Consider the following 21,973-nt stretch of genomic DNA (forward strand, 5'->3'; position numbering starts at 1 on the left):
TTTACAACTAATTTGAAATCTTTCAAATCATTTTGTGGGCCTAATAATTCATGTCTGCCGACTATGTTAAGCCAGGTGTCCATCTTATTATCACCTGTGAGCAAATCGCTAACATTGACAGTTCCAATCCTGTATCCCTAACTCATTACAGGCATCTGGGATCAAATGTTTAAATTTCCCTTAAACATGTACATGAATCTTGATTGTGTCTCCACACACATAAAAAAAACCTAAGTTCATTAGAATAAGGGATTATCACAGTTTTTCTGTAACTTTGTCTTGTTACCTTTTGTATCAGTCCTGAATAAAAAAACAGACAGAAATTACATATAAGGTTTTTTGTTATTTTTTTGTTTTGTTTTCTGTTTTTTATTTTAGTTTTTAGTAGTAAAAATACATGGTAAAAATCTCTAGAAAAATATATATGAGATTTGTGAAAATGTGTTTCCTTTCTTCCTTCCTTTCCTCTCTTTCTTCTTTCTTTTCTTCCTTCCTTCCTTATCTTTTTTTCCCTTCCTTTCAACATTGGACCAGGAAAGGTTAAAAAAAAAATTCTGGTCAAAAGCAAACAGCCTGGAACAAATAGTAATCATGGACTGTTTTCTCAACAGGAGTAGATTTCTCAGCTTCCTCTGGAGTTTGGTGGAACCATATGATGGAGTTTTGACCAATGGAAAGTTAGTAGAAAGGGAGAAATAAATATTCTTAAATCTGTCTCATGTGTCAACCTCCCCTTTCTTTCCCAATCTCTATCTGAATAAAGAGGCCATAGAGAAGGGCACAGAAACATGATGGAAGGAAAACTGAGTCCCTGAATCTCTATTTGCAAGAGAGCTGTCAAGAACACCACCCAACCATAGATGCTCTCATTGTTGTGTCATGTGAAAGAAAAATAAAACTTGTTAGTTTAAGCCACTGAAATTTTAGAGTTTTCTGTTACACAATCAGCCTACCAAGACAAACACGGAGGGATTTATTACACACAGCTGTTAGATTTTCACTAATTGTAGAACAATGAAAAACTAGAATGTTAGTTATATTTGGTGCAGGGAAATGGTAAAATTTCCCTTTGTATACATAAGTTCTGAGTTTTGGAAGTTGATTTACAAGTAAACTGTTGGAATGCAATCAATTCAACTGCTAGGGACTCTATTTGGAAGCAAAATTTGGCCTTGCAGATATAAGTAACTCTATCATTTGCCTTTAAAGGACTGTCAGTACTTTCTCTTTATTCAGAAGGATAAATTACTTCAAAAGGAATTTTTAATTTGTTAAACAAAATGAATTAAGATTTAAGGTCATCTGGAATATATACATATTAAGCTTACAATTTATCAAATTTATCAAAAATATTTTATTAACTATTATTAACTAATATTAACTATTTTGAAAACATGCTTTTATACTCTTAAAATAAAACAGTAATGTATTTCTAATTCTGATAAGATACAAAAGTCAGACTGCATTTAACTACAAAAGTAGTTTTCTTAGATTTACCTATAAATAGTTAATTTACAATCTCCTTAACGTACTGACATATTATTCATGTAGAGGGTACATAGTTTAACTATGAAGATGAAGACAATAAGCTATTATAGCTTAAATTTTGACCTTTCAAAAATATTATATGTCCCTGAGTCATTGGTTTCTTATATCATCTATAGCAAAGATATTTATATGTTTAAGATTACTAGACTTTATTTATGTTACTTTTCTAGTATAGCCTTTATGCAAATACTTTCAGAAATACACATCAGTTTATTACACTAAACACTTAAAAAATTCTACTTTAAAGTTTCTTCACTTAATTCTTTATGCCTTAATTACTAATGAAAGTTTTTCCAAAAAATTATTTTTATCATTTTTGGGTTTGATCTTTGTAATGGATTAAAATTACTAGGTATGGTCAAAAGGAAAAAAGAAAAGTAACATTTGTGCAGCACATAATTCCAAAAACAGAGGTTATCAATTTACATACTTTATACATTTTTTTACATTTTTTTTTTCATATTAAGTCTCTGAAGTCCAGTGTGTATTTTACACAGTACATCTAAATGCAACCTAGCCACATTTCAAGTGCTCGGAAGCCACATAGCTAACATATTATACAATGAAGAGAGACCCACACAATTTATTGCTTGGACTGGTCACTATTTCTCCTAACTGTCTCTGGTGCCATCTCACTTCTTGAAAAGAAGAGGTATCTTAAGAATTTTTTTAAGATAATTGTGTATATTTTCTTCAATACTCCACTGAAACTCAAGTGGGAGTTTCTTCAAGGTGAGTTTCAATGTGAAATCTAAAACCATGTTCAGTTACCCTAAAATACATTTATCTATCTTGCACTTTGAATGGATTTTTTTATCTTTGAATTTTTTTTTAACATCTTGCATTGGTCATTTGGAAAATATTGGTTCACTGAATATTGCAGGTTTTTCAAATGTTGACACATTTCATTAGGCAATATCAAGAAAAAAATCAAATTCTTTAATATGACCACTGATCTCATCAGAAAAGTCTGAGTAATGGGAAGCTGTCAAGTTCACAGTAGTGAATACATGCTTCCCAATATTCTAATTTGTGCTTGAAGGCTTGAATGTCATCATTAACAACAAATACTGTCAGTTGTTTTCCTTGAATTGACAGTCTCATCTTATTCATTTTTGTGAAAATGCCTATCAATATTCAAGTCTGCATAACCGTATTTTATCTCTAAGTTATTTTTTCAAATAAAAAGCTATTCCTTGAAAAAAGCAGCTAATTCAACTTGCATAGAGCTTTTCTCTCAGACAACCATGATACTTCCATACACACCAGAAGTGCTTTATACCTACTTCCTATTTCATTACAGAAAATATTGAAAAAGTGTTTAGTCAAGAGTAGACATTGCTTAAAATTAATGTTTTACTGCTTAAGTAAGGGCATTCTTAGTTGAAACAGGCTTCCTTTTTTCTGTTTATGTATGGCTATGAAGCATACAATGGCAGCATCAGGGCAAATGCAACATGGTTAAAAAGGCAAATCATGTCCTAGTATCCTTATTAAAAGAGTTTTGATCTCATGGGCCCTGAAATGATTTGGGGGACCCTCAGGTTTTCATGGACCACACTTTGAGAACTGCTAACCTGTATTGTAAGAGAGGGGCCATTCATTCACTGAACTCATAGGCATTTAGTACTCACTCAGTGACAGGAATTATTATAGGTGCTTGAGATACATCAGGGATTTAAATAAATAAATAAATAAATAAATAAATAAACAACATGTCCTCATGGAGTTTTTCTGAGGAAAAAACATGAATATGATAAGTCTTTTGAAAAAAGAAAGCAATAAAGAGATGTAAAATGACACAGTATGTTGCAATATTAACTAGGATGGTGAGAGTAGGCTTCACTGTGAAATACATTCTTGCAAATATTTAGAAGAGATAAGAGAGCTAGTCCTGAACACATCTGGCAAAAAAGCATTCTAGGTAGAGCCATTGCAACATCTCTAAAGTGAGAGCATTTCTGGCTATTTGAGGACAGCAAATTGGCCAACATTATTGGGTTTGAAGGAGTTAGAGGGAGAAGAGTAGAAAACGGATCATTGGAGGCCAGATTACCAAGGGTCTCATAGTCTTCTATAATGATCTAAGAACTTCTCTGAAAGAATTGGGGTGATATTAGAAAGTTTTGAGCAGAGAAATAACGGGACCTGAATTACATTTTAAGATATCACTTTACTTGCTATATTAAAACCAGACTTTATCAGGGCAAGAGTGGAAGCATGAGAGCAAGTTAGTGAGTTTGCACAATGATACAGGTGAGTTACGATGACTGTTCAACCAAATTGTAACAGAAGTTTTGGAAAATGTGCAGATAACACACATATGTAGCATATGTATGCTATAGTACATATATATACACAACATTATTTACTGAGGAATTAAATGTGTGGTTGAGTAGAGAAAGGAATTAAGAAATTTTTAGCCTAAGGAATTCAAAGTTCATTTGGTCATCAAGCGAAACTGGGAAGATTATAGGTGGGAGAGATGTGATGAGGAAGAGGAGTTCAGCTTAGGAAACATAAATAGATCTTTAGCAGATATTCAAGAGTAACACTGCATGTACACTTGGATATATGAACTTGCTGTTCAGGAATGAGCTTTGGGGTGAAGATATAAATTTGACATTTTCTAATATATAGACGATATTTTAAAGTTGTTGGACTGAATGAGTTTACTGAGTCAGTGAGTGCAGATAGAAAAGAGAATTAATGTCCAAGCTCTAAGGAACATTGACTAAAAGGTCAGGAGAAGAAAATGAACCAGCAAAAGGTTGAGAAGGAATGAACAGTGAGGGAAGAGAAAAATAAGAGAATGGTGGCCTGAAAGCCTAGGAAAGGTAATAATCAATCAAGTGTTGCTGATGGTTCAAATAAGATGAAGACTGAAATTACCAGTGCATTTAATAAGTGAAAGCCATTGATGATGTTGACATAAGCAATTTTGGGTGAGGGGAGAGGAATTTTGATTCAAGAGGGTTTAAGAGAGATTAGATGGTGAGAAATTAGAGTTGGCACTAAAAATGAATTTTTCTGGAAAGAGGAACATAGAAATGGAGTGGTAGCTGGTACGAGATGTAGGTCAAGAGGGTTTTTTAAATAATTTTTGAAAAATAATACAGTTATGGGAATAATCAAATAAAGAGGGGCTATTGTTACTGATAATGTATAAAAGAAGTAGGAGAGTTGCTGAAACAGTGTCCTAGCGCTGGTGAGCAGAATTGGATCTGTTGCACATGTGGAGGTAATGGCTCCAGATAATAGCATAGAGAATTGGGCTTCCCTGGTGGCGCAGTGGTTAAGAATCCGCCTGTCAATGCAGGGGACAAGGGTTTGAGCCCTGGTCCGGGAAGATCCCACATGCCACGGAGCAACTAATCCTGTGCGCCACAACTACTGAGCCTGTGTTCGAGAGCTTGCGAGACACAACTACTGAGCCTGTGTGCCACAACTACTGAAACCCGCGCGCCTAGAGCCCATGCTCTGCAACAAAAGAAGCCACCAAAATGAGAACTCTGCACACCGCAAGGAAGAGTAGCCCCCGCTCACCACAACTAGAGAATGCCTGTGCACAGCAACGAAGACTCAATGCAGCCAAAAAAAAAAAAAAAAAAAAAAAAAGGCATAGAGAATTCATCTAAACAAACAGGAAATAAGGCATAGAATGTTGGTGAAAATACTGGTAAGTAGGCGGATTTAGTTGCAGGAGTTGTAGAAGTATCTTTCTAAATGCTTTAACTTTATCCTTCAGTGAAATAGGATGCCAGTTAATTAGGCAATGGTGAGGATGAGGAAGCGTTGGAGGATTGTGAGAGAGAAGCTCTTCTAGGAGAGAAGGAACATGAATGGACCAGGAAATACCCTGTGGTTACTGGACAACGTAAGAGTTCACTTGGGGGCTTTCATCATCAATTTAAAGTAAGACTAACTATGTAATTATAGTTTTTGCAGGCATCCAGCATGGATATAGGTCTGGAGAAAGGAGAAAGTTGGAATTAACTAGAGTTATGTTTTTTCCAAGTGAGTGTGATGTAGGGAAAGAGGGCAAGGAAGTTGCATTTTTATGTGATTGAGTGCTTATAATAATTAATAATGCACTATAAATCTGGCAAGCAGGAAAGAGAAAACATGAGGGGTAGAGGGAAAATGAAAACATAGTAGGCTAAACAGAAAATAGATTGAAGGTCTTGGTGGAGATAGAAGAGTGCTGGAGTTAGCTGAACACATCTAGTATGATGGTCAAAGAATGGGAGGTTTAAAATAAAATACAGTGTGTGTGTGTGAAAAAAAAAAAAAAAAAAGAATGGGAGGTTTGGAATGGAGGTTACAGAGGGGGTGCCGTAAGTGGTAATGGCAAAAATAACTCAGGTTTTAAGTGGTTGCAGTAGGATGGAGAGTAAAGCCATTGGAGGAAGGGCATTCAAGTGATTGTGAGTTCAGGATATTTGAAGAATCATCTCTGCATATAATGAAATTGTTCAAACTTAGGACAGGAGGCTTGTTGGAGAAAGTAACACTAACTCAGGAGGGGAACTCATTGAGATATGTTGGGGATTGACCCAAGGCTTGGGAGATCCCAGCAATAAAGTGAGGCAGCGAGTGACAGTCAGATGATGAAAATCAAGGCTGATTCCTAGGAAGGAGGGTCTAGAAGCAGTGATGTTGTACATTGAGGATCTTATTCTGCCAGTGGATAGTACGAAGTCTGTGACAAACAAAAAGAGAAAAGAATACAAACAAAAGCTACTGCTTGAGAAGGCAGCAGTAGAAGTAGTAGCCTCAGGGGAGAACCAGATTTGCATTAAGTAAGAAAGTTTTATCTAAATTAAAAATCATATCTTCACTCACCTTTACTAAAAATTTTTCAATGATTTCCCGTTATTTTAAGAAAAAGTTCTAATATTTTTAATATGGGCTACATCTTTTATTGATATATGGACCACCTACTTCCATCTCCAGCCCTGTCTCTCATTCACTTTCTCTCCCTCACTCTCCTAAGCTGAGTAAATATCTATCAGTCATTCAGAACTGTCATGATTTCTCTTCCTTCTTGGTTCTGGCACATGTTGTTCCCTCTGCTTAAATCTTATTTCTCTATGTCTCCCTTCTCTTGATTGAAAGGATTTCTGATTTTATAATAAATATCATTTTGCTAGGAAGGGTTCCTCATATACATATTGTGGTTAATAAATATATCACATTATGTTTACTTTAAATTTTATCTTTCTAAATATATCTTAGATAATTTTAAAGATATACTTTTAAATTCCCTCACAATAGTTTAGAATCCAAATGAGAAATCTATAAACTTCACATTGCTTATGTACATATTACATATATAACCTATAGTTATGGTTTGTTTATGTTATTGTAATATTTAAATTATATAATATTTTAATTATATAGTGTAATATCCTTATTATGTAGCCTTAAAGACCACAATGTGCGTATCTTAAATAATAGGAAGAGAAATGACAAAATTAGTTTATATAAGGTTTACAGATCTTATTTTTATCAAAAAATCTATGCCAACCTTAATATCTTCTATGTCAAAAGCTTTTTGGCTTACATTGGCCTTTGTTTATTCTATTGCAGCTTTACTGTTATAAATGAGAATGTTCTGGTCTTCATATCCACCACAATTATGGTGATTGGTCTTCACCATTATCTAAGAAAAATATTTGATTGAGTCTGCATCTATTTGATGGCTAATATTGTCCTGATAACTAGATAAGGAGAACAGTGAAAACTGAAGATTTAGTAAGGTATAAACAGCAAAAGAAAAATTATACTTGATTTTGTCTTTATGTGACAAGTATTTCCAATAGTAATGATACTTATAATTTTTACTAGTTTCATCAGAAAAAAGTCTAAATAATCCACACTTCCAAAGTTGGTAGCAATTCCATAGGATAAATGCTTTGGTGTTGAATATTTTGAATAAATGCCAATATCAGACTGCCCTTGGTAATGACCCACCACTGACCTTGTGTACAGCCTAAGAAAAAGTCAGAGTAGAAAAGTGATATTATTGACTGAAGCCAAATATAACCCTGTCAAGGATCACCAATGTCATCAGTGGGGATTTTGGTAAAACAAGGAAGTCACCTCTGCTGGAACATGAATTTGCTCTAATACATTTCCTTTTGTTTTCTTAATTACAAAAGACCTAAACGTAATTTAAACAGTAATAAAAATTTCATACATTTTAATTTCTACAGCACAACTCTGTGAAGCATTTTAAAATTTTAAGTAGCTCCAGCCAACTTTATATTAAAAATGAGATCTGTAGACCAAACAGAAGACCAGTGCTTAAGGCATTGCTGTCATAGTCATGTTTAAAAACGATATGGTACATTTCCAAAATGTCAGAAAAAATAAACCCCCATAAAGTTGTATTTTTTAATATTCTAAACTATACATATTAACAACCTGGATGAAAATTAATCACATTCTTGTTTTGGAAAACCTATTTCAAACATTTAAAAGTTCTAGGAGTTAAAACACTAACCCCTGGTTAGTACTTGCATGTGCCCACTTATCTGAAGTTTTATCTACTCACAAGAACATCTGCTTTGCCACTTAGGCCCTTCCCATAGTCGTCAGTTGCAATGACTTGAAACTTGAAGTAAGACCTCCTCATATTATGGAAGAGCATAGCTGTTTTGATAAGCCCTGTGTATGTTTCCACCACGAATCCTTCTTTTCCCTCTTTAATTGGTGGTATTATGAGTCTGTATGCCATGGCACTATAATTGCCGGTATCTTTATCAGTAGCCTAGGAGGGAAAAAACACAGGTTATAAATAAGCAGGAAAAAAATAACCTTTATTAAAGGGCTTATTTATATTTGTAAGACTGTATTTCTTGTGTAATAATAACACAATAAAGCCCTCCTAAGGTTATATTTTTCTAGATACTGTTCTATAGATTTATAGACTTTGTGTACACAGGGTTGAATGGCTATTAAGAGAAGGATAATGACTATTAAACTGTGAATACAAGGGACAGAGACACTAACTCAGTCCAGTTGATGAACCAAGTGTTTTGACTGGCATGTTTGATGGGTTCAACTCTGGGCTGAGATCCAAAATGGTTTAAGGATGAAACTGTTTGTTCACCTAAACATTGTCTTGTGTAATAGGCATAGCATGTGATTGTGCTTTTGATCTAACCTACTTCCTAAAGGGGAAAAAATAATGTATTAAAATATCTCAAATGGCAGCAGGACAGTGTTCAGATCTTTTAAACAATAAATCTAGATATACATAAAGAGATCCTAATTAGTTAGTGCCATATCAAAATTAGAGAGGGTTAGAATACCAGTCCAGCTTCCTTTTTCATCAGCTTGTATCCTGATTAACAAATTTTTTTCCTGGTTGTAGGTACTTATGTTCTACATGTTGAGGTTTCTTCACATTTAGAATTTTGAAAGAAATAGTTGCTTAGAATACTTTTTTAAAAATAAAGTTGTGAGCATAATAATATTAGCCTGGCTCTATGGTTTCTACTTCAGGGGAAGTTTTCAGAATGCCAATTTGAGAATTATGTCACAGTGAAATATTTGAAAGTGGAATGGTGGATAAGATAGTTTTAGTGAATTTATACAAGGCTATGTAACTTTATTCATGATACTAGATAGGTAACATTTATATTTTAATTATTGTAACTATTTTTATTATCTGGTTATTCTTATTTTATTAAATATTATTGTTAAATATCAGATATCAAGCATTTATGATTTACCATTACAATGCTAATAATTCTACAAAAATAATTTTGTTTAACAAAATTAAAACTCTCTGAGGAATATATTATTCTAGTTACATAAATTAGTGCTGTCCAATAGAACTTTCTGCAATGATGGAAATGCTCTACATGTCCTCTGTCCAATGCAGTAGTCACTAGCCACATATGACCACTGAGCACTTGAAATGAGGCTAATGTGACCAAGGAAGTGAAATGTGAATTTTTTATTAAATGTAAATAGCCAAAGACTACAAAGTAAGTGGTAAAGTTGGGCTACAAATAATGACAATAATAGTAAATAATAACAAATGTGTGTTGAGATTCAGCATAAGTTTGAATCCCTAGCTTTAAATTCTATATATGTGCTTAACCATTTAAAACATTTCAGGATAAGTTTATCTGTTAGACAAGGTAACTTAAAATAAAAAAATCCAGATATTTTGCTTCAGGATAAAATATTTCTGGAAATTCATAAGTTAAAATTCTCAGCTTTAGAATAGGACTAGCTCGAGCTACCAGCTCATCTCTTTAAATGCTCCATATGTTTTACATAACGGCGGAGCTTAGTTTTTGCATTAGAGGAATAGTAATTAGATTCCAACATAGGTCACATTATCACTAAAGAGAAAAAAGAAGAAAGAAAAATAGCTATCAAAGTGTTTATTTTTAAGCTTTAAACCCAGGTTTTTATTCATTTAACAAAGTATAAAGTAAATAAAAAGCGCATTCCCAACTAAAATTAAAATCAGAGTTTGAATTAAGTAATCAAAGACATTTCTTTCCTATACTGTGAGCAAATTTAAGACATGCTGAATCAGTCAAAGATTTGGTTGAATATTATCCTTTCACTTATGATTAACATAGGTATTTCCCCTGAAATAAACATTTTACCATTAATGCAAACTTTATTGAGGTATAAGAAACTGGCACAAAAAATGTACAAATCATAAATACACAGCTCAATATAAATTTGCAAAATATACACATCCAATGGACCAGCACCTGCATCAAGAAATCAAACATTACCACCATCCCAGAATGTCCATCCTGTCCTTCCAGCCATACCCAGTTCGCCAGAGAAACCACTATCCTGATTTCTAACACCATTGATTAGTTATGCTTATTTTTAAACTTTATATTGATGGAATCATAATACATGGTCGTTTCCTGTCTGACTTCTTCTACTCAATTTTGTGTTATAAGATTCTAAACCTGAATATTTTAAAATAAACCCTGTAACACAACATAATCACATTTAGAAAAGAAAAGACAGTTACAGTAAAATCATCATGATTGCTTGGTATATTAAGCTTCTTTGCACAGTTCTTACTGATTAACTTCCAATTTCAATAAACAAGTAATTTCACTTTGCTCTATTCCTAATTTATTAAATTATTATAACCACGAAGTACCATATTTTACCTTAACAGATTAAGGTGTTTTTAAACATACTTTTCCTGAAACAAATAATCATTTAATACAAAAGTTTGGGTAACTCAGAAATATCTTTTTTAAATGATTTTCCCTAGTACATTAGGAGTAAATTGTCAAAAATGAGATACAGGGTTTAAAAAAATCATGTTTACTGGACCTTTTTTTTTTTAATTGAATGAAAGATTTCTTAAATTCTATAGTGCTTTACAATTTTCAAAAGTTTCACACAGATGATTTTTTATAATCCCATTATAACTGCTTTTTTTTTTTCTCCTACCCCTATATTGCCCCTCTCCCCTTCCCTCTTTCCACTGGTAACCACTGGATTGTCCTCTATATCTGTGAGTCTGCTTCTTTTGTGTGTTTTTTTTTTCAAATATATAAAACTTTACTGTCATATGTATGTTGTTAGTAATGACTCCACTTTAAATTTTTAATCTTTGAGTAGGTTTGATCCTCTTTGGAATCTGAAAAGATCTTATTTCAGAAAACACTCATGAGGATAGTTGCCAGGACCATTAGCATTCTTTCAAATCTACCCCCTCTCTCCCAAGTATAGTTGAAACTAGCAAGTTAAAACATGAATGATAAACATTCCAGTTGGTACTCTACTTATGATCAATTTAAAGGATTATTAAGTTTAACTTTGTCTATTCGATTTCAATAAACACATGATTTAAAACAAAAACCTACAGGCAGTTGACCCTTGCACAACTGGGTTTGAACTGCGGAGGGTCCACTTAAAGTCAGTGATTGAGGCTGGGTCAGTCTCAGGTCAGCAACCTGTCAAGCGCTCTTTAAACCACATCTTTAAACCACAAAGTCCATTTACATTATTTGTGTAATGTTATGTTATAGCTGCTGTGGCGAGCTAACTTTTATTGAGCTATTATGATTTTCCAGGTGCTATGTTAATACTTTTCATACATAATCTCATGCCATCCTTTCTTTTGAGTAAGTTTTATTGTTATTATTTTATAGGTGAAGAGATGGAGGCACAGAGAGATTAGTAACTTGCTCATAATCACAAAGATAGTTGATAGCAAAGTTGGGTAAGTCTCATTCTAAAACCTATACTATAACCACTACAGTCAATATGTCAGAATAAGTACCAGGACTAAAATCCCAGTGAAAACAACATTAAATGCTAGATAAATGATCTTCAGAATTTTTCCTAGACATATCAAGGAGATAGAAAGACAGTAATAAATATGCAGGTCAACAACTAAGAGAAAGCAAGAATACAAACAGCTTAGTACTGATGGTAGTTTCACCTAGAGGGTTTCTTCTGATCTAGGTGAACTTAAAATTTAATTTATGAGGTCTTGAGTGACTCAGAGAATAGGAGGCAAGACCGAAGGCCCACTCATAGAAGTGAGTCTAATAAGACTCCACTCTCAAGAATGCTAAATTCTCACTTTAAGGGTGAATGAGAAAGTCATCTCTCCTTTCCAGCCACCACTGCCACTACCACCCAAAACTAAAAAGAAAACTGCCTGGTTTAAACCTTGATGTTGAATGCAGTGCAGAAAAAACAGACAAAGAAACAACCAAACAACAACAACAAAAAACAAAAAGACCCCAAAACTTCCTTGAGACTCAATCCATAACCAACACAAGCCTTCATCGGAGTTTGCAGCCTTTATTCACACACTACCAATTTCAACTCAAGGAAAAACCATAATATTCTCAATTTGTAAATTCAGGGGTCCTGAGCTCTACCTAAATGAACAGAAAACCCACAACTGAGAATTTGAGAAACTGGTCTTTGACTGACAATGGCCTAGCCTCCTCACAGAAGCAAGCACTTTTTCAAAAAAGCTACCTCCAACATATGCCTCAAATAATTCTAACAAATAAGTTGCAAGAAAGATGAAAACTTAAGAGTCAAATAATTCTCAAAATGAACAAGAAACAAAATACCATGAGAAAAGAGTCTGTTGTGATAAAAAATCAAAGTTGTACCCACAAAGGCTTTAGATATTTGAATTAGCGGACAGAGAGCATAAAGTAAATGAACAATATATTTCACTAAATTATAGTGATCTTTAAAATATAAATAAAATGAGAATAGTTGAACTTAAGTAAAATGTATTTTCTAGAAATGAAAAAAATAATTGAAATAAAAAGCTCATAAATGAAGTTGTTAGAAGGTTAGGCATAGGGCACAAGAGTATTAGTGAACTAAATGACAGAGCAAAAGTTAGGCCTGATGCATTCTGGGGGGCTAAGTACCAGTTTGGAAGGAAAAGCTTTGCCTAAAATGTCATTAGTGAACTCAAGCATGAATAGAGCAAAAGAGCCAAGAGGTGTATTTTCTTAAATAAATAAACTATGTGTATATAACCTGCATTGTTTCCTTAAAAATTGGAAAACATTCATAGAGATATTCTATGAAAGGGAAAAAAATAAAAATTATAAATCTATTCCATCATTTTTTAGATAGTAATAAGGGGACATCTAACAAGTTTGGCTAAACGAATGTCTAAAAATTAAAACTGATCTATCATGAAAACTCTAAATGAATCAAATTTACTAAAGAATCAATGTCACTTTATTTATAACATCTGCTTCTTTATAATCAAAACTTTATACTGGGTTCCTGACACAGCCATTATTATGTAGAAGAGGTGACTGGAAGATCTGACTCACTGACTTTTATGAGTTTCTCTTAGTGAGCAAAATCAGGAAAGTTATGTCTAGAGTTGTTTTTAAAAAATGAAAGTCAGAAATGAATATTATAATTATACTTGCTGTAATTATATTTTTAAATGAAGGCTAAGACACAGGAAACCACTTACGCATTTCTAAGACCTCATCTGGAAATTTTAATGCACACAGGTGCCCAACATTAAGAGAAAATCACCAAATAATTGCTTCTATCATACAGGGGAGTAGGTGAGCCCATTAATTTTCTCACAGCCTAAATAACTGTTCCCCTCTGTTGCCTAAATGAATACTATGGATGCAGAAATATTAGTGGAATAATTAGTGATATCCAAAGAACTTCCAAAGCCCATTAAAGTCCAATAATGCTAACTTTAACTTTTGCTTCTCAATTAGACCCCATTTTGACAGTTAACAGCACTGAAGGCTCACTCTCCCTGAAATAGAGTGTAAATATTTTAGAATGTCGGGGTAAAAGTTCTCAAATCTCACATTACCACGACTAATGTCAGTATGTCAAGCTGTGTTTGTAAGGGGCAAAATGGCTCTTGCGTTTTTAGGAACTACAAAGAAACCTTCATTTTAAAGCCCTTAAAGGCAATATGTCCAACATATAATAAAATATAAATAAGGAAAGTGTCATGTAGATTGATCTAGTTAGAAGGCTATTTAAGACTTCTATAAAAACAAAAACAGAAAAAGAGGAAAGAAACATTTTAAATAAGAAATCTTAGTATTTAATTTTTATAAGAACATCAAAAAAAAAAGGACCACAGTCCAATAAAAATAATCCCTAATTTCAATATGCCCATTAATCATTTACTTAACTATAGTTAAGTAAAAGTCTAATGTAATTCAGAGATATTCTAATGAGTAAAACACAACTTGATGTAGAAACAACAATTTAATAATGGTTTGTAAGATCATGCAACACAGAATTACAGAATTTTCAGGGGTTTTATTATTATTTTATCCTAGTTAGAATTTGCCAAAGTTTACTCTTAAGTTAAAGAGTGGTGGCAAATATCACACAATAGTATCTATTTGAAAAATTAAAGAGAGAAACTGACCTGAAGATAAGCAAAATATTCCTTTTATAATTTTTTTAAAGTTATACATTGAAACATTCTGTATTACAGAAGGCATGAGTTCAAAATAAGCAAGTCCTGCATTTATGTAATAACTGAAACATTTTTTTTAGTTTTATTTCCATTTCCTTGTAAAATGTATTCAAAAATAAATATTATCTCAAAAAATAATTTATTCTTTTCATCATTGCTAATATAATGTGATCATATATTCTTCAATGATGCTTTGAAATGAACTCTGAAATCATTTGTTCTAACTTCTCATTCATGTGGAAAAGAAAGAAATTGCACTCTATTCAATAGACATAGTATGAAAAGAAAATACAGGCACAATTTCAGTCCTCTCTTTGAGAGAGGAAACTAGTTTTTAAAGTTGATTTTGGATCATAAAATATTATGGATTTTTACCGAAAACTTACTTATATTAAAATGTTTAAGAAATTTGTACTTTTGCAGAAATTCTGTAGTTACAAATCCTAAATCTTTTCGTATTCAAAAGAAATTAAATGACGTATTCATTATCTCTAACTTTCTGGTTCTTCCTTAGTTACATTACATTTGATCAATCCAAACCAATTTTAGTTTCTTCTCATCTCCCACCCTCCTAGTCCTTCTTCTGGGCTACCATAGTTGATCTTCCTTCTGTCTTCTCTTTGCCTGGTAAAGGCATCAGTACCTATGGATTGAACTGAGCTAAAAGTCTCAGTAGACACGTCAACTGCCTTATCTCACCCCTTGCCTTTCTACTCTCAGTCCATCAGCAAGCCCTCTGAGTTCTACTCTGAAATACTTCTCACTTCAGTGACTATTCATCAAGCTGATGTTGCCCAAAATCAGGCTCTCCTATCACATTTTTAAATTCAGCAATAGCTTAAAAATGACTGATAACTCACACCTCCCAGAAGATGAACTTTAAGACAAGTCCGTGAAATATTCGCAATCTGATCCTAGTTTAACATTTCAATTTCTTGCCCTACATTTACTCTATTTATATTTCTCCAAAACCAATCACATTACCTACTTTTTTTTCCCTGAACAATCTATGTTCTTTCATGATTCCAGGCCTTTGCACACATGGCTTCTTCTCTCTTAAAATGTCTCTTGTCTGCTAGGCCACATGATACTCACTCCTGGACTATACTATGGCATGCATGTGTGCACACACACAATGAGTATATGTAATGTTGAATAAGGCACTAAAACCTCAGCTTAAATTACTGCTTTTCTGAAGGCTGGCCTGACTCCCCTAGGGAGTGCTGCTTCCACCTACATGTTTCCAGTAGTATATTTTATATTATTTTTAGTATAGCATTTACCTTTGCATATTACAATATTTAAGTGTCTTTATTACACATAAAGTGTGTTTCTATTCATATCTTTTATTCTAGTATCATGTCCAGCAAATGGTCAAATAATGTTTGGCTGAAATGTCAGTAGAAGAATACCAGAGATCAATATTTAGAAGTGATGGATGTGAGCTTGAGTCTACCACTTATTAGCTATATGAGCTTGGGCAAATAACTCTTTAGGGCTTAGTTCCTCATTGTAAAATGAGGAAAATAGGACATGCTGAATAGGGTGGCTGTGAATATTCACTGAGGTGTGAAATGGAGTGCCTCGCACAAACAATCAAGATCATGTCAGCTTTATGACTTTATAACTAGTATTCTCAGTCATTAATCAGCCATTGAGAATTTTGTTTATTTCAAACAAAAGAGTATATTTCCATTTCAGATAGTACATAGCATTAAGAGTAGGATAAAAAATTATGATAATCAAGTAAAATTATTTACAAACAGAAAAAAAAGCTGTAAATTTTGTAAAACCACCCCACAGAACATCAGAGTTAAAGCTTGAAAGACAGTTACTAGATAGCATTTATATGTAATAAAATTGCTAGTTTTTATTTGTGTGTTTGTATGTTTGTTTTGTTTTGGCCAAAGCATAGCATTGGCCAACCTGTCTTTAACCTAATTGCCTTCGGCTAACTTGCTCTAATCTAAATAGTTCTTCAGCCAATGAAGAATTGGCACTGACAATGATTGAAATAATTAAATGTAGGTTGATGTCAGCACTGAAAAAGAGTAATATATAGAAGATTATAATCAGGAAAGATCTGGGAAAACATCAGAGATAATCTGAACGTATAACCAGTGTCCTGCATTGGGCTAAGCACTTTATGAATAGAGTATCATTTAATTTTCTTAACTCTGGGGTGGGTAGAAGGATCTAAAGCCATTCTGTAAATGGTATTCCAAACTGTAGAGAACTCGGTAAATGACCCCAAATCACACAGTTGGTGAGCAGAGCTTTTAATCTTTGACTTTAAGGCCCATGCAGTATTTGCCAACAGACTTATTGTGCCTAGAGAAGTCTTTGGTGGGGTGAAGATTATTCCCAGGCTCCCTGCTTCAGAGAGAGATAGCCCCTGTACTAAGCCGACAGATTTCATTAAAAATTGCACTTTAATATTTCTCATTTTTTTCCTTCTGTGCAGATACTATCAGAGTTCAGTAGGAATTAAATTAAGACAAGTAGCTTCATCTCCACATCTCTCTTTCAGGACAAAGCAGAACACAAACACTGGCAGGAAATAGAGTTGTTTATACCCTTATCCTGGTCGTGCTGCTCCATTAAATGACATGTTGAAAGAGAATTCAATATTTTAATTGCATTTAGTGCTAATCAGACCCTTATAAATGTATGTGAGTTTACACATTTTCACTGTGTTCTTTTCCTTTTCTCATTAGTTATCCCTAATTTTCATGATGATTATTAACATAACGTTAATATGCTCAGGAGGTGCTAGGAAAGATGAACTGTCATGCTGTGATTCATTAAAGCCAGAGAAAGGACTGCTTCATTTTTCAACTTTTTAACAGATAGTTCATTTTATAAACTTGAAAGATAAATTTTTTGCTGTTCAGAATTTTCTATTCATACTTTTTCTTGGAGAAATGGTATTTTTCACCACGTCTATCTACAAGGGGGGAATTTAAGGGATGTCTTTAACATCTTAAATTGCTGGACTTTTCCAGTCTGGGATTACTTTTTTTATATGGCTTTAGTACCTTCTTTCTGAAAAAGCCTATTTAAGAAATTTTACAGATATCTTAATTACATTTCTATTTTAGTTAAAAGAACTTCAAGATTTTTTTCTACTTCTCAGACATATGTTAGTTACTGAAGATAACCTCACCCAATTTTGTGGTTTGCTATGGTGTGGTATGATAAGGACCAAAAAAAAAAAAACCCCAATATGCCCTTTTTAAAAAATATTCTTTTTAAAACTGTTCTCTGGATAAGTTGATACTGGTACTATCTGAAGGCTGAAATTTCTCCTAGCTGTGCTGTTAGGCTTTGTTTCTCAAACCTCACACCTGTATATATAGAGATTTTTTTTCCCTTAAATTTGCTATGGCTTCCTAAAAGGGAAATATCAAGCCATCGACAATTACTGATAAATAAAATATATACAAAAATACTTCATAATGCAGTGTTAAGATAATACTACTCATTTAAAACTTATAAATATGTTTCAAAAATATCAATATGATCAATTGCTTATGTAAGAGAACTGACCACCTCATATGTAAGTTGAAAAAGTTATACTGATTACTTCTCATTGGGATAATATCTTAATATTAACTTTCAGCTTTTATAATTATTCTTTATTCTAACATTAAGGTAAGAAGAAAAATTAGTAGTCCATACTGATGCTACAGGTGAGTTCTAGAAAGATAGGCCCACTATTTGGTTTCAAGGGCAATGATAAAATACCTGAGCATTCAATAGAATTGTGTTTTTAATAACTTATATGCACTGTGCATGCTGAATTAAGAACATTTGGAGTCTAAGATTATGATTATCTGATAGGTAAAAAGAACTACTCAGAGTCCTCGGGAAGATGGCGGAAGAGTAAGACGCGGAGATCACCTTCCTTCCCACAGATACAGTAGAAATACATCTACACGTGGAACTGCTCCTACAGAACACCCACTGAACGCTGGCAGAAGACGTCCGACCTCCAAAAAGGCAAGAAACTCCCCCCGTACTTGGGTAGGGCAAAAGAAAAAAGAAATAACAGAGACAAAAGAATAGGGACGGCACCTGCACTAGTGGGAGGGAGCCGTGAAAGAGGAAAGATTTCCACGCACTAGGAAGCCCCTTCGCGGGCGGAGACTGCGGGTGGCAGAGGGGGGAAGCTTCGGAGCCACGGAGGAGAGCGCAGCCACAGGGGTGCGGAGGGCAAAGCGGAGAGGTTCCCGCACGGAGGCTCGGCGCCGAGCAGCACTCTCCAGCCCGAGAGGCTTGTCTGCTCACCCGCCGGGGCGGGCGGGGCTGGGAGCTGAGGCTCGGGCTTCGGTCGGATCGCAGGGAGAGGACTGGGGTTGGCGGCGTGAACACAGCCTGAAGGCGTTAGTGCACCATAGCTAGCCAAGAGGGAGTCCGGGAAAAAGTCTGCAGCTGCCGAAGAGGCAAGAGACTTTTTCTTCCCTCTTTGTTTCCTGGTGCGCGAGGAGAGGGGATTCAGAGCGCTGCCTAAACGAACTTCAGAGACGGGCGCGAGCCGCAGCTACCAGCGCGGATCCCACAGCAACAGGGGCGCAGAGGGAAAAACGGAGAGATTCCCGCACAGAGGCTCGGCGCCGAGCAGCACTCTCCAGCCCGAGAGGCTTGTCTGCTCCCCCGCCGGGGCGGGCGGGGCTGGGAGCTGAGGCTCGGCTTCGGTCGGATTGCAGGGAGAGGACTGAGGCTGGCGGCGTGAACACAGCCTGAAGGGATTAGCGCACAACAGCTGGCTGGGAGGGAGACCGGGAAAAAGTCTGCAGCTGCCGAAGAGGCAAGAAACTTTTTCTTGCCTCTTTGTTTCGCGGCGCGCAAGGAGAGGGGATTCAGAGCGCCGCCTAAACGAACTCCAGAGAAGGGCGCGAGCCGCGGCGATCACCGCAGACCCCACAGCAACAGGGGCGCAGAGGAAAAAAACGGAGAGACTCCCGCACAGAGGCTCGGCGCGGAGCAGCACTCACCAGCCCGAGAGGCTTGTCTGCTCCCCCGCCGGGGCGGGCGGGGCTGGGAGCTGAGGCTCGGGTTTCGGTTTCGGTTGGATCGCAGGGAGAGGACTGGGGCTGGCGGCGTGAACACAGCCTGAAGGGGTTAGCGCACCACAGCTGGCTGGTAGGGAGTCCGGGAAAAAGTCTGCAGCTGCCGAAGAGGCAAGAGACTTTTTCTTCCCTCTTTGTTTCCTGGTGCGCGAGGAGAGGGGATTCAGAGCGCCGCCTAAACGAACTCCAGAGAAGGGCGCGAGCCGCGGCGATCAGCACGGACCCCAGAGACGGGCGTGAGACGCTGGGGCTGCTGCTGCCGCCTCCAAAAAGCCTGTGTGTGAGCACAGGTCACTCTCCACATCGCCCCTCCCGGGAGCCTGTGCAGCCCGCCACTGCCAGGGTCCCGTGATCCGGGGACAAGTTCCCCGGGAGAACGCACTGCCCGCCTCAGGCTGGTGCAACGTCACGCCGGCCTCGGCCGCCGCAGGCTCACCCCGCCTCCTCTGTACACCTCCCTCCCCGCGGCCTGAGGGAGCCAGAGCCCCCGAAGCAGCTGCTCCTTTAACCCCGTCCTGTCTGTGCGGGGAATAGACGCCCTCAGGCGACCTACACGCAGAGGCGGGTCCAAATCCAAAGCTGAACCCCAGGAACTGTGCGAACAGGGAAGATAAGGGGAAATCTCTCCCAGCAACCTTAGAAGCAGCGGATTAAAACTCCACAAACAACTTGATGGGCCTGCAGCTGGTGAATACCTGAATAGACAACGAATCATCCCAAATTCAGGAGGTGGACTTTGGGAGCAGGATATATTAATTTTTCCCCTTTTCCTTTATTTGTGAGTGTATATGTATATGCTTCTGGGTGCGATTTTGTCTGTATAGCTTTGCTTTACAATAGCTTTATTTTACTTCACTATATTATAGCCTCTTTCTTTCTTTCTGTCTTTCTTTCTATTTTTTCTCCCTTTTACTCTGAGCCGTGTGGACGAAAGGCTCTTGGTGCTCCAGCCAGGCATCAGGGCCGTGCCTCTGAGGTGGGAGAGCCAACTTCAGGACACTGGTCCACAAGAGACCTCCCAGCTTCACGTAATACCAAACGGCAAAAATCTCTCAGAGATCTCTATCTCAACATCAAGACCCAGCTTCACTCAACGACCAATAAGCTACAGTGCTGGACACCATATGCCAAACAACTAGCAAGACAGGAACACAGCCCCATCCATTAGCAGAGAGGCTGCCTAAAATCATAATAAGGCCACAGACACCCCAAAATATACCTCCAGACGTGGACGTGCCCACCAGAAAGACAAGAGCCAACCTCATCCACCAGAGCTCAGGCACTAGTTCCCTCCACCAGGAAGCCTACACAACCCACTGAACCAACCTTAGCCACTGGGGACAGATACCAAAAACAACAGGAACTACGAACCTGCAGCCTGTGAAAAGGAGACCCCAAACACAGTAAGATAAGCAAAATGAGACGACAGAAAAACACACAGCAGATGAAGGAGCAGGGTCAAAACACACCAGACCTAACAAATGAAGAGGAAATAGGTAGTCTACCTGAAAAAGAATTCAGAATAATGATAGTAAGGATGATCCAAAATCTTGGAAATAGAATAGACAAAATGCAAGAAACATTTAACAAGGACGTAGAAGAACTAAAGAGGAACCAAGCAATGATGAAAACCACAATAAATGAAATTAAAAATACTCTAGATGGGATCAATAGCAGAATAACTGAGGCAGAAGAAAGGATAAGTGACCTGGAAGATAAAATGGTGGAAATAACTACTGCAGAGCAGGATAAAGAAAAAAGAATGAAAAGAACTGAGGACAGTCTCAGAGACCTCTGGGACAACATTAAACGTGCCAACATTCGAATTATAGGGGTCCCAGAAGAAGAAGAGAAAAAGAAAGGGACTGAGAAGATATTTGAAGAGATTATAGTTGAAAACTTCCCTAATATGGGAAAGGAAATAGTTAATCAAGTCCTGGAAGCACAGAGAGTCCCATACAGGATAAACCCAAGGAGAAACACACCAAGACACATATTAATCAAACTGTCAAAAATTAAATATAAGGAAAACATATTAAAGGCAGCAAGGGAAAAAAAACAAATAACACACAAGGGAATCCCCATAAGGTTAACATCTGATCTTTCAGCAGAAACTCTGCAAGCCAGAAGGGAGTGGCAGGATATACTTAAAGTGATGAAGGAGAAAAACCTGCAACCAAGATTACACTACCCAGCAAGGATCTCATTCAGATTCGATGGAGAAATTAAAACCTTTACAGACAAGCAAAAGCTGAGAGAGTTCAGCACCACCAAACCAGCTTTACAACAAATGCTAAAGGAACTTCTCTAGGCAAGAAACACAAGAGAAGGAAAACACCTACAATAACAAACCCAAAACATTTCAGAAAATGGGAATAGGAACATA

At 36.3% G+C, this 21,973-nt stretch overlaps 1 protein-coding gene across 11 annotated transcripts in view; it reads right to left on the minus strand.

The window, feature by feature from the left end:
* Positions 1-21,973, minus strand: part of PCDH15 (protocadherin related 15) — a 735,694-nt gene that overhangs the window by 61,336 nt on the left and 652,385 nt on the right. For all 11 annotated transcript variants that reach the window (XR_014253086.1, XM_082423601.1, XM_082423610.1 and 8 more), the window contains one exon: positions 8,108-8,323. Coding sequence is in view for 10 of the 11 variants with exons in the window: in XM_082423601.1 (XP_082279727.1) it covers positions 8,108-8,323 (216 nt within the window). In the remaining variant the exon portion in view is untranslated. The remainder of the gene's footprint in view (positions 1-8,107; positions 8,324-21,973) is intronic.

Source organism: Balaenoptera physalus (genome assembly GCF_965194825.1).
Source record: "Balaenoptera physalus genome assembly, chromosome: 14".
NCBI lineage: Eukaryota > Metazoa > Chordata > Mammalia > Artiodactyla > Balaenopteridae > Balaenoptera > Balaenoptera physalus.